The following is an 18,190-nucleotide window of genomic DNA, read 5'->3' on the forward strand; positions in this document are numbered from 1 at the left end:
AGAATTTTCAAGAATATTTTGACGGTTCTTAAAACTAATCAATTTGAAGACTGTACAACGGTAACAAATATCATATAAAAATTATATCAATTTTAAATCCAGCAATGTAATTTACATGTATGTAGTGTTTTGCCAAAATATGCAACAAAATTGTATATGTGGGAGAAACTGGAGTAACTTGATACCAAAGGCATGTTTTGAATTTGTCATTTATTAGACGAGAAACTGATGACCCTGTTGCTATTCATTTCTATACAGATTCTCATAGTATTGACATTTATTCTATGATAGGAATTGAAAAACTTTAAAAGATGACATTTATCGTCGTTTTAGAGAAAATTTATGGAAGAAAAAATTGAATACTTATATACCATTCGGAATAAGCAAAAGGGAACATTTTTGTCTTTAATAATTAATGTCTTGTATGCAAAGAACGTGTTGTAATAACTGATTATAACAATATTGATGTATTTACGATTAACTACTTACTGTAAGATTTCTTGTTTGTATTCACTTAGGTCAGAAGTTAACTGCTTTGTGAACAAATATTTCTAAAAATTTTGCTACATTACTTACCAAATATTTAATTGTACGCATAGTCATATTTTAGGATGTGTCCACGAGGTAAAATAGGTCATGTTGCACCAAATCAGTTGAAATGTGAACTGATTATGTATTTCTCTGAGAAGGAGGTTGTGACAAAATATCAGGGCAATACCTGTATCTATTGATTAATTGTATAATGTTTAACGTCCCTCTCGAGAATTTTTCACTCATATGGATATGTAGCCATCGCCGGTGAAGGGCTGCAAAATTTAGGCCTATGTTCGGCGCTTATGGCCATTGAGCGGGGAGGGATCTTTATTGTACCACACCTGCTGTGACATGGGAATTCGGATTTTGCGGTCTCATCCGAAGGACCGCCCCATTTAGTCGCTTCTTACGACTTATTCTAAACCGGTTCCCCAAGGGACTACCCCGGTACCTGTATCCATAACGATAAAATATGAAAAACTTTGACCTATTTCTACCCCTAAAGTAGGTCATGGTGCACAAATCCAGCTGAAATGCTAACTGAACATTTATTCCTCCGAGAAGAAGCTTGTGACTAAATTTTATATCTGTATCCGTAACGAAAAAAAGTCCAAAAACTGTTTGACCTACTTGTAACCCGAAAGTAGGTCACTGTAAACTAATCCATCTGAAATACAAATGCAATCTTACGCCTCTTGAGGAAGAAATTGTGACTAAATTTCAACGCTGTACACGAATCTGTTACGGAAACAAGTCTGGAAAACATTACCTTGGACGGAAAGCTAGTCAGACGGACAGACGCACGGACACCGCCATAACATAATACCGACGAGTAGAAATATAAAAAGTCATATTCCAGGAGTTAATGAACTCCATATTCAATATTTCTAGATCCACATAGATTACATATTCTACCTATCGACAACTGACGCCCCGCTCGATTGGAAATCTATGATTCATGCACCTACAATGACATAAAGCTCTTACATCACGTGGGAGACAAATCAAATAGTCTCAAAATTATGCAAAAGCTTAATAATCCGATAACTCAGAGCTTTGGGCATCTCATAAAATTTGGAATACCAGTTTTGTTTGAATTGATCCATTAACCTAGCTAGACTTAAAGGAAACTTGTCTTGGTACATGTTGAGAAGACCCATATCATTCAGTGTTTATTCTAAACAAGTTAATCATTTTACTTGTAATATGTTGGGTTCCTTACCGTAAGTTTTAGTAAAAGATTACATAATTTAAAAAATTGTTTTCCCTTGTTTATCAAGGACGATTCTTGATTCCGGATTTAATAAAATCATGCACGTCCAAGATCTAATCCGATTTCGATATCGCCGATATCGACAATATCAAATTAATATCGAGTCGATATCGCCGTGCCTGCTTACGATATCGATATCGTTGATATCGACATTCTCACAACGATATCGTATCGATATCGACAATTCATATTCTAAATGTGTTTGAATTAATAATCTTAGTATACACAGCATAGTGTCTGCCTCCGCTGTCGATATCGTCAAAATCGACATTCTCTCAACGGTATCATATCGATAATGTTTATTTTGAATGTGTTTGAATTAATAGTCTTAGTCTAAATAGCATAATGTAAACAATACCTTAAGCAAAACGATCATAACTCAATATCGTCGATATCGACAGGAAGAGAAATCAAACCTATTTTAGTCATCATACAACCATTACAAAAACGATCATAATTCGATATCGACAGAAAGAGAAATATATTCTATATTAGTTCTAACACTACGTTAAGAAAAACGATCACGATTCGATATCGACACGATATCGACAGGAAAAGAAATCAATCCTATATTAATCTTCATAAAGTCATCACAAAAAAGATCATCATATTCGATAATGACACAATATCGCCAGTAAAGGTATGTGATTATTAGAGTGGTACTATAGGGTTATTGAACTTATATAGGTGAATATCGGCACGAGTTGGCTGTCAAAATGCACGAGCTTGCTCGTGCATTTTGACAGCCAACTCGTGCCAATATTCACCTATATAAGTTCAATAACCCTTTTATTATATAGCTAAAGTATTTAGTTGTTAAATTATATCCCTTTTCACTCAAACTACTCCAAAATAAACGAGAATTCATTGATATTGGCAGTGTGCAATAATAGTATGCATTTCTTAACTGTTCAATATTTAACCCGTCATTAATTAATGCATGAAGCAAACTGATTTTGTAAATGGGGACATCATAATTTATGTACAGTAAAACATTTTGCCTAAGTAAATATCAAATACCGGCTCTGTCAGATTCGGAGGACCTTCGTCTGTCATTTTGGCTTGTTTACCACAGGCACTTGTTTCTGTAAATAACTTACGACCTCTGTATACTAATTAATATACAGAGGTCGTAAGTTATTTACAGAAACAAGTGCCTGTGTTGTTTACGGTAACGTCAATATTAAACGCTCATACTCGGAATGTTTCGAACGCATACAATTGACGCAATGCGAAGTTAGCGTTCAATAAATTCTCAGGATATTGAACGCTAACATTTTCTAGATTTTACGCAGATTTTATATTAGACTATTTATTAGCTATATAATAATTATCGATATCTGTACAATATCATGTTTGGTTTGTCGATATCGTATCTACATCGTGTCTTGGACATAATCATTAAAAATGAGCTGATGAGATCAGAGTAGATTGGTCAAACTGAAGAATTCCACACGGCCCTCGATCGAAAAAATTTAATTTTATGATTTTTGTATTGACATCTGCAACATAAAAAAGCAAACCTAAACACCTACACAAATTGATGTGTTAGACATTATATTTAAAACTGCCGACCACAAGACAGGATATGCAGATGTCATTGGGTTTTTTTTAGTCTCGATCATCTAGACGTTTGTGTTAGTATACTCCATGTGCTTCTCTAGTAACACAAAATTAAGGACGTTATTGAAAGAAAATATATTTTGATAATGTCAAATAAAAATTGTGAGTTTCTTCTAAGAACTTAAACGAAACTTTATCAGGATTAATTGAAAATATTGTATTGTAAAACACGGTCATCCTAGGCCAGGTGTTATATTCAACTTGCATAATAGTTACACAAGAAAGATTCCAAACCGATCTTTTCAAGGAGAAAAATGTTCAAAACACTGTTTTTATTTCAGTGGAAAATGTATGCTTCAATCCTCTAGAGTTTAATTCAGAGTAGTTTCTAAAGGCGCAGGTATTAACCTTTCAGCGTCTTAATAGCAATTTTGATAAGCCTCACTATGAGTTTAATTTTTTTTTTACTGAACGTTGATTTTATATATATATATATATATATATATATATATATATATATATATATATATATATATAAAATAGGAATTGTATGTTTTAATGTATTATTCCTGAGACATTATATGCTGTGTGTGTGTGTGTGTGTGTGTATTTCATTATTATTATTATTATTTTAATACGTCCTGAAACTGATGTTTATTCTTATCTAGAATATTTATGGTATCTTGTGTTTTCATGTTTTATATGTACAATCAGGATTTAATCAGCTTTTAATAGCAATTTTGATAAGCCTCACTATGAGTTTAATTTTTTTTTTTTACTGAACGTTGATTTTATATATATATATATATATATATATATATATATATATATATATATATATCAAGCAATCAGCTTTTAATGTTTTATTTATTTTCTATGTATTATGTGTATAACATTCTCTTGTAAGGTATATATGCATTGTAAAACACCTTTGAGCGTACATAGTGTATGAAAAGGGTGCTATATAAATATGGTATTATTATTATTATTATTATTATACACAAACGTCTGGATGATCCAGACTTTTTTAAATTTCAGTTAGTTCAAAATGATTATTATATCAGTTATTTTCTGTGAGAAATAATTTTGATAAAGAAAAAGTTAGAGTTATGCAAACTTTCTTTAAAAAACTTTGAATAACCCATTCGTTAGTTATTGATTACAGGGTGCTACTAATACGTGTATTTGAAGGTTTCGTATCATTGTCTGATTACGTTTCTAATTACATATATTATTACTTGTAATCATAATTGGACAATCAATCTAGACATGGTGTAGTTGTGTAAACAATAACAAACATAAGTGTATTGTGGGTTTTTTTTCGGTATTGTTATTAAGCTTGTTTGCAATTTTTACACTACCGGTATTTAATTTTGATATTTAAAATAACTTTATTGGTTTTTACTGAAATGCCAAAAACTATTAAATTCATCGTACTCTTTAGATTTAAACGGGGAAGAAAAAATAGCTTATTTTCCCGCTAATTCTGTAGCCGTGATACTTACCAAAATTCCAATAACTCAATTACCGCATAATTTGCCATCTCTGGGCTACAATGCGATCACTGTAAAAATAATATCGGTTGAACGCTCGGATTTCACCTTGACACATTAACCACAGACACAGTACATAAATGTCATTTTAAACCCTTATTCATAAAAATAGAAGATGAGCCCATTTTTTGAAGCCTGGGTGGTGCGTGTTGGCATTGGAACTCTGTCACCAACCGATGTTCTTTATATTGTAGCTGGCAATGTCTGTCGTGTGTTGACATCTTATCAATAGCTGCTTGCGCTTCATAGCATGCACAGATGGTTTTGCAGGTGGGTGCTCTGTTCATGACAAAGTGCAGGAGTGAAACAGATACAACGGGCTCTGGTGGATAAACATTGAGGTACTTCTTGAACGTATGGGAGGGGGATGGTAGCTTGACAGCATGGAATATAGATAGGAGTCCGCGGGTTTGGTGTGGAGACTGAACTCGACATTTTCGTCAACGATCTTAAACGATCAGGTGTCTAGAAAGACATTATTGGATGTAGAAATGTAAACCGTGACGTTAATGGAAGCATGAAATGCATTGGCTAGTTCAGAAAAATTGTCAAGGTCTCTGCGACTTCCTATCCATTTTAGATCAATGTCGTAAAGGAATCGTAACCAACCAAGAGGTTTTATTAGTGCCCACATAAGTAGGCTTGCGGTCAAGTCTTCCCATGAAAATGTTGGCATAATAAGGAGCCATTTTGGTGTCCATGGCCGTACCACTTATTTGTAGATAATTTTCGCCGCTGAACATGAAGTTATTGAGTTTGAGAACATGTTCTAGGAGGATAACCGACGATTAAGTTAAAGGTTTGGAATGATAGAGTACAGAGGCGTGACGTCAACAACAATGGCTGATCGAGGACGTCAGAAGAGGGAATCCTATTGATGTAATCGGTGGTGTCTTTGCGATATGACGGCAAATCTACACGAGGATGGATATATAAATCAAGCTATTCAGAAACTCGATCTCGAAGTGGGATGCATGATGGCACTTACGATGGTCGGCCAGGCATGCCTTCTTTTGTGAGGAGATAGAACTGGTCTGCAGTCAACAGGACGCATCATAAGCGTTGTTTTGTATTTCTTCCTCTTCGTACATTTAGTTGAGGAATTTAATTACAAAGGGCTGAATATTCCTTTGTAGGATCTGAATTCAGCTTTTAGTAACAGACTTAGCTTCAACTGTGTACGATTCTTTGTCTAGAACGACTACGTTAAACCCTTTGTCTACTTTCTTTATGACAATGTTGTCACGGTTTTGAGCGACTGACGGGCAGATCTTTCCTCCTTTTTGAGGTTGTCTGAAACATGTATGGTCGTTGATACAGGTTTTCGATATCGGACTGCAATGCATTATTATAAAATTCCAAGGCCCAGCATTTTCCAGGCTGAGGCTCCCAAGTACTCAGGAGCCTCCGCCTGGAAAATGCGGAGAAATGTATCACCTCTGACAAATGAAATCCCAGTTGGGCAAATACGGACCCCGGACACACCAGAGGTGGGATCAGGTGCTTAGGAGGAGTAAGCATCCCCTATCTACCGGTCACATCCGCCGTGAGCCCTATATCTTGATCAGGTAAACGGAGTTATTCGTAGTCAAAATCAGTCTGCCAAGAACGGTCTAACAATCGGTAAGAAACATGTCAGACAGCATTTTACCAAATGATAGGTTGTATTGGCAAACTAGATCGTTATAACGACCATAGAATTTGTGAAATGCTGACTTTAAACGAGACTGTTGAAACCTGTGCAAATTGAGTAGTTAGTTTGCCGTTAATATCTATTTCTATAAAATATCTAAGTATGAAGCTGAAGTTGACAACTGTGGTGTCTTTTATTTCGAGTTCATATGGATATATCGAATCGACATATGAATGAAAATCATTATTGTTAATACATGTAGATAAAACGTCGTTGATATAATAATCTAATGTCGAATTGAAGGCCACAGCAAGAGGTATTTCTGAAGGAGACTACAGAGTTCTAAGATATGCACGACAGAAACCACCTACAGCGCCTGAGAGACCTGGTGCTACAATGTAACATCGATAGAGAGCGAATTAATGATCCGCGAGAATGTATTACATCCTGAGAGCAAGCGGACAGTCAAACAATGACCGTTATGTTTAGAATTTAACAAGTACAATAGAGAATTGTGGAACAACAATCGGAAATATCAATTCTGAAATCAGAAGGAATGCAGAAACAGCATAATCAAAGCATTCGATCCAATGAAATGGAATTCACAAAACTTTTGAATAGATTTGATGAACTTGCTGAATGAGCAAGAAAATAAAGATTGAGAAAGAATACAAAACTGAAAACCAGATGAATAGTGCAAGTAACATGCCAATATTGGATGAATTTCATTATATTCTGGAATGTAAAGCTTTATGCAAATTACGTAGAGATTATTTAGATATAGAATATTGTTCTGCCCAAACACACACAAAAATTTGAACTTGTGTCTTCTAAAGATTCGGTATCTCTAAGAAAGCTATGTATCTTTATTTTGAAAATCTATAATCTGTTCTCCAGTTTTTTCATCTGTTTGACCCCTGTTATTGTATATACGCAAATATGTTTCATGTACCATTCCATAGTTTGAGCGAAATTAACTGAACTGAACTAGAAAAAGGAGAGATTAAGTCTAACTGGCAATCGCGAGTGTCAGCTCATTGTCTGTAAGATTATTCTTGTGCTAGAATAAAACCTACCATTTTATTTTCATCGTTATTAAAGCCTTTTCCGAGAAGTCAAAACGAATGGTTTTCAGGAAACTATCCCGGTATTTGATAACTTACATTCATAGACAATATAACAAGCCAGAACAATATAATGTCCGTCATGACAAGCCAGAACAGGGCTCCCATATACAACAAATAGGAATGTATCCTGGAGTAAAGACATTCGCCAAATTCTTCTTCTCATCATCAAAACAGAACGAGTGAAATAAATGAGAAAAAATGCATATACAGGGCTCTGATTCATACCACATGAAAACAATAACAAAAATATACGCAATTTAAACTCTGTGGTCTATGGAATCCGGATAGGGCCACGTAGTTCACTATCGCACCATCGCACCATCGAGGTTTGGGTCGATGGTGCGATGACGCGATAATGCGATGACGATGGCGCGATGGTGCGATGACGATGACGCGATGGTGCGATAGCGCGATGACGATGGTAAGATGGCGCGATGATGCGATAACGATGGTGCGATAGTGCGATGGAGCGATACTACGATGACGCGATGGTACGATGACGATGATGCGATAACGCGATACCGATGGATCGCGTCATCGCATCATCGCCATCGTACCATCGCGTCATCGCACTATCGCTCCATTGCACTATCGTTATCGCAATATCGCGTCATCTTACCATCGTCATCGCGCTATCGCACCATCGCGTCATCGTCATCGCACCATCGTCATCGCATTATCGCGCCATCGCACCATCGACCCAAACCTCGATGATGCGATGGTGCGATAGTGAACTATGTGGCCCTATCCGGATTCCATAGTGGCCCGAGCAAGCAGAATTCGTAAGTCTTTGTTATCAACACACCAAACATATCTATTGGGACATGACATTGTTCTCCTGACGTTATAGGTAACTGGCGATTGTGAGTGTTGGGGCTCATTGTTCTCATGACGTTATAGGTACATGTAACTGACTATTGTGAGTATCGGGGCTCATTGTTCTCATAACGTTATAGGTACATGTAATACGCCAGTTTCGAGATTCGAACTCTTCTGTGTAGGAGGTGCATTTAGTGGAACTTTGAAAGACTAAGTGGGACAGAGTGGACCTACAGTCAGCGAGAAAGACGATGAAATGTATTAAAAGCGGCTTCTCTTTTAATATATAAATGTGGGAAATACAAAATACTATCGAAAGAAATGTTTTACTAAAGTGGAAACATAAAAACAATGTCATATTTGCAAGTAATGCCTTTGATATGGTACTTATGACCAACGAAATAACGTGATATGATAAGAATTCTATGTATTTAATTACTCCCTAAATACATAACTTACTTAGTTTGTGTATCAGTCGAATTCGGGTGATCTAACAGAGTATCAACTGTGTAAGAGAAACTTACTGAGTACATTCACTTATGCAGTGATGAATATTAGTCCCACTCCCGCGTGTAAACAAATTGTTTCGCGCCTCACTATACACGAGAGTTCTCCAAAGGGAAATAACTCGGGTGTATCTCGAAACCGGCGTATTGACTATTGTGAGTGTCGGGGCTCATTGTTCTCATGACGTTATAGGTAACTGACGATTGTGAGTGTCGGGGCTCATTGTTCTCATGACGTTTTAGGTAACTGACGATTGTGAGTGTCGGGGCTCATTGTTCTCATGACGTTATAGGTAACTGACGATTGTGAGTGTCGGGGCTCATTGTTCTCATGACGTTATAGGTAACTGACGATTGTGAGTGTCGGGGCTCATTGTTCTCGTGACGTTATAGGTACATGTAATTGACTATTGTGAGTGTCGGGGCTCATTGTTCTCATGATGTTATAGGTACATGTAACTGGCGATTGTGAGTGTCGGGGCTCATTGTTTCTGTGCACAAGATTTATCTTTATTTTACTATCCAGAGAGACTTATTTCTAAAAGACGAATGAATGAAAGGTATTTTTATCAGCCTCAACTTTACGGTATAAAGATAAGAGGCTGTAAGAGGAGTCAAGTCGCGGTCAAACGGACTTTCTCGACATCTTTTATTATCTATTTCTCATACGTGTACAGTCGTAGAAATGAAAAATCTTGTGATGTTCAGTTGAAAACATCGTATTCGACCTGATTTCAGTAAACATTTCGGCATGGTAAATAAGACAATAAAACAAAGATCAGGGTATTTATAATTTTATAGAAAAAGTTCGTCTGCATATAGAGAATTTTCCAGAACAGGTGTTTACATGCATGGTGCAATAGAACAAAAAAAATGGAAGTGCTATATCGCTCTTCATGACGTACTAGTATGCAGGCGTAAAGCGTTACAGCTCATACCGTCATGTATATTTCAAATATGAAATTTATTTCTTAAATAGCTCAGTAGGTGATTGAAGGAAAATATCTCAAAATTACAAAATATTTTCTCATGATAACGTATGACATTTCAAACGTTGCAATATCTAATCTTTTCCATTAGTATTGCATGATTTTCCATTTGTGTTGTATATATATTCTCATTCATATTGTATAATTTTCCATTCATATCGTATAATTTTCCATTTGTGTTCTGTATTTTCCATTTGCATTGTATAATTTTCAATTTGCATTGTATATTTTTCATTTGCATTGTATATTTTCCATTTGTATTCTCTATTTTCCATTTGTATTGTATAATTTTCCATTTGTATTCTATATTCTTATTTTCCATTTGTACAGTATACTTTTTGACTTGTATTGTATCTGAGGGGTTGTTTATTTTGATGTATGATTTTTTTCTGTGTTTGACTTGGACTGGGTTACCGACTGGTGAGAGAGAGATGGGGATAGAGAGAAGGGTGTATTTACCTCTATAGTAGGAATATTCTCCCAGACCATACAGCGGCCCCGTGGCTAACAGGATAATTAGGATGAAGATCCCCACGACTATCATGTTCACATTTTTCACGGAGAAGGTTGACGGATGATCCACTTGTAGCATGAACTTGAAATATCTGTAAAAATAAAAAAGAAGTCATATAGAAGCCCTTGCTTATAGCAAGCACGTGCCATCTATTTAGAGTAACGAGCTGAATTAGTTTTCGTTCTAAATTTTATGATTGCATCAACCTGTGTGTTCTTAACTCTGGCAATGAGAAAATTACGAGGGTTAAATGAGACTGACATTTACAGGCAATCAAGAAATCAATTTGCGAGCATATTTCCTCTCGTCCCCACGGTAAAAATTCATTATGAAGTCAATTAAGAGCTATCTTAAGAATGCAGGGATCTGTGCTAGCTGCTTTCATAAGTGTAAAGGAATGAACAGAAAATAAACCCAATATATGTATAGAAGTGTTTAACGCAAAAGAAAAAATATATACCAGATTGAAGTTAATATAGACGTCTATCGAAAACGTGAAAATTTATGAGGAGTATTCTGTGATTTAAAATAACACGTTTCCAATACCAATGGAATGCATCTACATATACCATAATACAGACTCAAATTAAACTTGAAAAGAAATATAAACGAAGGCTGTGTATAACATTAAAAATATTTTCAAAATGTTGGTTTTGCCATTAGGGATAAGTACATGTAGTTATATGTTAAGAGAAAATAAAGAAATTAGTGTTTTACAATTTCCTTAATTGTTAACGCAACTTTGATACACGGATGTATCACAAAAACTCACAGTTCATAGTGTAGAGCATGAAAGATAGATTACCTGGACTTTAGTCATAATACAGGTATTCTAATTTTTAAGACTGTAAAATTTTCAGTAATGTGAAAAATGTTATGGAAATTGAATAGATTACGAACAACACAAAGGAATGATCAGTTTAAAGAAATTATCACAAGGAATCCGATTGACATATTTAAGTTTGAATTTAAGTATATCTAAGTACACTTTTTCATTCAGATTTAGAGTCCAACAAGAAATTATTCTGTCAAATACAATATTTAATGTTTTCTTTCATTTTTTTTTTCATTTGCATATGCCTTGGTTTTATGTACGGAAAAAGTACGAAGTTTATTTTAATTTTCCTGATTTGAAGTCAATACATTTGTTTACCTCTCCATTGCGGCGATGCACAAGATCCAGGTTGAACCCGAGTAGAGCACGAGGTCGACATAACCATACAACTGGCATCCGAGATCGTGAAAAGGCCACCCGCCTGCAAACACGATACATTTCATGAAATTTCGTTACATTATATTAAAGTCCGTAACATTAACTTCCTGCCCCGGTAACAAAGTTCTTGAACGTCGTTTTGAATAAGGTGTACATAGAACACACCAGCTTTGATAAGTTTACTGTTTTTGGACGAATCCCATTAACACTTCAGTAACTGTTAAAGAGGTTCGCATCCGAGGTTTGGAGTTATGTCAATTTTTTGGGAAGTGTATTTTTGATTTCTACATTGAAGGCGAATTGGGAAATTAAAAAGAAAAACTGGTGTCGCAATGCTTGTTATTGAGCTACAGTGTTCTAAACATGACCTTTTTGCACTAAAAGATTGATTTGTCTGTTGGTGTCAACACAACATATGCAACACAAATCAATCATTACATGAAATAGATACATAATCATGTCTTCTAACAATACAAATAAAAAATAATGTTTAATGCAAGTAATGGAAATTAATGAATAATGACCTTTTTGCACTTGAAATACCCAAAACATCATATCAAATTTGAGAGTTTAAAAGGAGTTCGAAAGGACATAATAGGAGTAATGTCAATTTCTTAAATTTCACATAATTTTCAAAGGTCATGTCTTAAAATTTAAAATGGAATTTTAAAAAAGTGATGTTGGAGATCAAAATTCTAAATTATTGGAAAAAATACTGAATTTTTAAACAAAATTTCGAGACTCTTTTAAGAATCGATGTTCTGTTTGGGAAAATGTATCAGCCAAATTAATAAATTACAACATTTGAACTAGTTTCAAGCCTGCAGGCATGTTCACGAAGCTATCTTAGGACTAAGACGTGTCTTAAGTATGTCTTAGGACACGTCTTAGTCTGAAGTCAGGTTCTCGAAGCTTTCCTAAATTTAGGGCACGTCCTAAGTTCATCCTAACTTTAGGACAGCAAAAACTTGATAAAGCCGCGATAATTGATAGAGATGAGGTAAATGACTAAGGCGCGATAAATGATAAAGACATGCTTAATGATAAATGATAAAGACATGCTTAATGATAAATGATAAAGACATGCTTAATGATAATACGCAATATTTTTCGTCATATTTGTCTCGGTTTACAGTTACAATTCCAAAATACAATTTTTTTCTCAAACGGATGGATGCATATTCATCATTTAATTTAATTGATAAGCGTTATCATGTTTTACCGAGGTAAGTTAAAACAAATTACAGGGAGTAGGGATGGTGTGAGATCTTCCATCTGATGATGTAATGAATGTTGGTTTCACTCATATGTTTGAAAATGTCTAATAAATGCTTCTTATATGAGGAAGCTTTTATGTACGTTGTATTTACAGGTTCTCGGCGTTTTAAATATATAAATTAAAATCGAAAGCTTGTGATTGTGTAAATTTCGTCTTCCGTATATCATTACCTCACCCGAAAGGCGAGCTCAAGTGATCTTTTCTGATAAACTTTTGTCCGGCTTCCGTCTGTCCGTCCGTCCGCACACTACTAACTCTTTCGACTTCTTCTCCAGAATCGCTAGGCCAATTTCAACCAAACTTTTCACAACTCATCCTTAGATTCTTAGAGGGGATTCAAGTTTGTTCAAATAAAGGGGCATCTCTCTTTAAAGGGGGATAATTTAGGAAAGGCAAAAATAGAGTGAGGTGATACAAAAATCTTCTCAATAACCACTGGGTCAGAAAATCTGAAAATTATAGGAAAGTTCTCTACATGTGTAATTCAAGTTTGTTCAAATTGGGGGCAACTAAAGGGGATTAAAGTTTTACATAGGGATATATAGCAAATATCTTTTAAATAATCTTTTTAAGAATCTTTACAAGAACAATGTTCAGGATTATGATAGTCATATTGATATTCAAGCACCAGTAGTGCGAATTTAAGTTTGTTCAAATTGTGACCCCCGGAAGTAGAGGGTACTACAATTTTACATGGGAATGTAGAGGGAAAACTTCTTTTCAAGAACAGTAGGGACATGACTAGCTGTATGTCCTCCCTAATTCATTAAACTTGTATCTACTGTTTTGTCCCATCTCCTTTGTACCTCTGACTTGTTTGTAAATAATAATGTGTATATGTTGTTATTGTACCTCATTGAGGGAATAAACTAAACTTGAACTTATCTTCCACTATTTCTTTGGTGCTAATGACCCAACGCGCGAGGTTAGGCCTAGCCACGGGCGGAGATCAACCGGCGACTAGCATTCGTTGTCACTCACTAGACCTATGCCAACTTTTTTTTTGCAGACCAATCGGAAATACGATCCTTTAAGAATTAATTTACCGCAAGGTGGAGGGTTGAAGTTTCTCGGTGTACCATGCCACGGGGCGATTCTATTGTCATTCAACTGTTTTACCAGCGTGTGGATTTGGTGCATGGACTATATACACCCATGTATTCTATTTTATATTAAATATTTTCCTATTACAAAGTCAAAATTAAAGAAAAGAACATTGAATAAATATTTGTAATAAATTTTATTTGAATATTATTATCTTAATGATCAGGCTCGGAGTGGGCATTTGGAATTCTCTGCCATTTTTTTTTTTACGTACCGAGGTACTAGCAGTAGTAGTATTCATGTAATGTAACCAACAGTAAACTTTATCTATATACAATGTACTAGTTAATTACCGACTTACACGGATATTTGCGCTAAGGAGTCTTATTGTGGGAGGAAACCCACGTGTCCGAGTGGGTGACCACATACCCTCTCGCATACAACCAATGCCGATCACGGGGATCGAACTCAGGTCGCAGCGGTGAGAAGCGAGTGCGTTAACCACTACTCTACCCGGATACCCAAGTAATCTAAACACATTCAGGATATTCCGATTCATTCATTCATTTTACTTAAATTGTCGATGACCCCTGTCCACAAATTTAAATATCCTCGTAACAATGGGATTTTGCTCAATCCTCTAAAATTGATGGCCATGAATATTGAGAATACCATCCATAGTAGTTGGGGGGGGGGGGGGGGGGGTATTGGTTTTGTCCTGTCTGTCCGAAACTTTAACCTCGTTCATAACTTTTGAATAGTGCATGTTAGGACTCTCATATTTCAAATGTACATTTCTTGTAGTAAGGACTTTCTTTGGTACCAAAGATTTAACCTTGCGACTTTGACCTTGGAATCCTGGCCTACTTTTAAGAAAACCTAACCTTGGCAATGTCTCTTAAACTATTTAAAGTAGGGCTTTCATAGTTTTTATATATATTTCTTATGGCAAGATCTTACATTTATGGGGGTAGGGTGGAGTTTCACACGTATGATCACCAGATTTACAACTATACACATTTCAAATGTTGACCCACCAATAGTTTGAAAACCCTAAGCTTTTTAAAAAAATAATTTATTCGGTTTTTGTCACATATATACATACACATACCACCTTCTCACACTGATTCATTCATTCTTTAATAGAATTATCAAATTTGTGGTTACTTGCTGTACAAAAATGAAGAAAAAAAACGAGAGAGAGAGAGAGAGAGAGAGAGAGAGAGAGAGAGAGAGAGAGAGAGAGAGAGAGAGAGAGAGAATAAATAAATAAAACCAAAAACAACAAAAAACCAACAAACACAAGTGAAAGAAAACCCTAAGCCTTACAATATGACCCCCCCCCCCTTTCAGAGACGAACACTCACTCATCAGGTGAGTGATGCGGCATATGGGCATCTTGTTTTATTTCTGATATGAAGATTTGAGTTTCTAATGAAATTATGTTAGGAATGAGGAATGGGGCATTATCTGGACAAAGATTGAATTGATATCAGACGAATGACTTTCAATGAAGTCATACATAATTAAAAACTGTAATTAAAGAAGCAAAACACATTTTTCTAGGTGTATTTTGCATAAGTATTAAATGCGGAACGAAACCTAAGTCAATGAAACAAAACATAAAAAAAAAGCATTATTATATTTGTACTATTATTTGAAATTACATTGTTTTACTCCCTTGAATCGAAGATTCATGTAAGGTTTTTGTTTTGAGACATTTTAAATTTTCTATTTTGAGTGATATTCCTTTTTTTTTTAAAGACACAAAACCCATGACACATAAATTCAAATTCTTTTTTGGTGCAACACATTAACATGTAATAAATAACACTGATGATTCGATGATGTTATATACTTTTTGTAGCTTGTCTGTTTAGTCAGAAGAAGGAAAGTTCGTGACCGTAGAGAGAGAGAGAGAGAGAGAGAGAGAGAGAGAGAGAGAGAGAGAGAGAGAGAGAGAGAGAGAAAATAAGCTATGATTCTTTTCACATTAATTCGATTTAAAAACTGCCAAACCAAACTTGATCAGTTAATTATTAGAATTATCGTGATACACACTAAAGTAACCCGTTTGGTTAGATAGTAAAATTAAACTTCATAGCTTAAAATTCTGATAGATGTTGGACCTTGTAAAAATAATTAAGTCGGAGACATGATATGAAAATCGCTTCCATCTTTTCCTTATGTAAATATATCCCCTGCAACGATGTTTGTTTTTGTTTTTCAGTTTGTTTTGTTTTGCTTTTAAATAATTTTTTTTTTTATCGTGCATACATACTTACATAAATTCCACCCCCCAGAAATCTGAAATAAATTGACGATAAATTCGTTGATTCTTCTTCTCAGTTCATGTCCGACCTTCACTGAGATGAGGAAAGAAGAAGGATGGGGGGGGGGGGGGGGGGGGGGGGGCTTTGAAATTACTAATATGCTTTGCTCATACCAGCGATATATTGTCATCCTGTGTAGTGTTAGAGTATTGGATGGCGTCTGTTAAGTACATTCTGTTTTACAAGATTTTACTCTAACTGTTTAAAGTTATTTTCATAGAGTATCAGACTATCAGACTGATATTTATGGGGGAACATGTTGTTTTACTCTCGTTTATCCGGGAGTGTTCTCAGAAACTACAAGAGATGAAACCTTTTCAGAATGATAGTACATATAATTGTAAATGTGCAGAGCGAATGCCATTTTGTCTAAACATGAATGCATGTGCATGCACGCTCATAAGATTTTTGTACACTATTTTCGGAATCAATCTAACATTTTCTTTTTAACTATTCAGTGAAATCGTTTGAGATTGATACCGTATATACATGTATATATTGAGACTTTTAACCGATTGGCGCGGTCAAAATTACCAATCTGCACGTGCATGTACGTTTGCTACAATTTGATTGGATAATGCAAAAACGTCTGTAAACTCTTACGAATAAAGCGAATTAGACAATATCCAGGACATACATGTAACTAGATGATACCAACGCGCGCGTACATTCACGTGCATAATCTTTTATAGATTCAATTTTTGAAGGGCCACAACATTTTTGATTTTCATTAAGAGAAGATTCTAAAGTCGATGCTTTAGGTGTGTAGTATCTTGATCCTCCTTAAAACTTGCTTTGGTCAAAATTACTGGCCAGCGCATGCATGCACGCGTTCTTAATTCTGATTAAACGATTCTAAAATCACCATGAATTTCTTATATATGATACAAACATTATGATATATACATGTACTCTGTAGGCATATGATACAAATACCTGTTTAATGACATCAACAAAAGTGATGAGTCATACTCATGTGCACGTGTATGCACGTGCATTTCTTTTCTTTCATTTTTCGATACTGAATGGCATTAATATAAACAAGATTGCTACTCGCAGCCATATGTCCCTCACAAAAAAGTGTTACAGTCAAAATTGTGGTAAAATACGATCAACAAAATATTGTGACTAAAAATCCTGCAAAATTTGAACAAATCTGTGCAATGGTCTCTGAGGAGTTGCGTCCACTAAGTGTTACAATAGTGTAGTATGTACAAATTCAACAAAGTCCCATAACTCCTGTAAAATTTGTCGAATGAAAATGGCGGTGCCATATGATCAACTACATATGGTGAATAACAATCCTACACAGTTTTAACAAAATCCATTGAGCGGTTTCTGAGGAGTTGCGTCCACAAAGTGTTTACAAAGTGTAGAATGTACAAATTCAACAAAGTCCCATAACTCCTGTAAAATTCGTCGAATCAAAATAGCGGTGCCATATTATCAACTACACACGGTGAAAAACAATCCTACAAAATTTGAACAAAATCAGTTTCGGAGTCAAGTCAAAGTCAAGTGGGACGGACGGACGCACGGACACCGGCATTTCTATGACCCATTCCGCGTTGCGATGGGGGACAATAAAATGAATATTTTGCTGTAATGTCTGATGAATGATGTGAACAATAGATGGTAAATCAAAGCGTTCGTGTGAATGCGCGTGCATTGATATTTTTATTTTTTTTTACTGATTTAACCACGTATTGTTCAATAACATTTTGAAATTTCAATTTTATGTGGCAGATATATGTTTGGACTCGCTACTTAGTAGCAGTGTCAAAATCACTTATAAACACGCACGCAAACA

The 18,190-nt window shown here is 35.3% G+C and overlaps 1 protein-coding gene across 1 annotated transcript in view; it reads right to left on the reverse strand.

Annotated features, from left to right (window-relative positions):
- The window catches only part of LOC125647502 (uncharacterized), a 41,673-nt gene that overhangs the window by 7,613 nt on the left and 15,870 nt on the right, over positions 1-18,190 (reverse strand). Inside the window, exons 2-3 of the mRNA XM_048874187.2 lie at positions 11,665-11,767; positions 10,457-10,602 (exon numbers count right to left, since the gene is read on the reverse strand). Of these exons, the coding sequence (XP_048730144.1) occupies positions 10,457-10,602; positions 11,665-11,767 (249 nt within the window). The remainder of the gene's footprint in view (positions 1-10,456; positions 10,603-11,664; positions 11,768-18,190) is intronic.

The sequence above is a fragment of the Ostrea edulis genome, chromosome 6 (genome assembly GCF_947568905.1).
Source record: "Ostrea edulis chromosome 6, xbOstEdul1.1, whole genome shotgun sequence".
Classification (NCBI taxonomy): domain Eukaryota; kingdom Metazoa; phylum Mollusca; class Bivalvia; order Ostreida; family Ostreidae; genus Ostrea; species Ostrea edulis.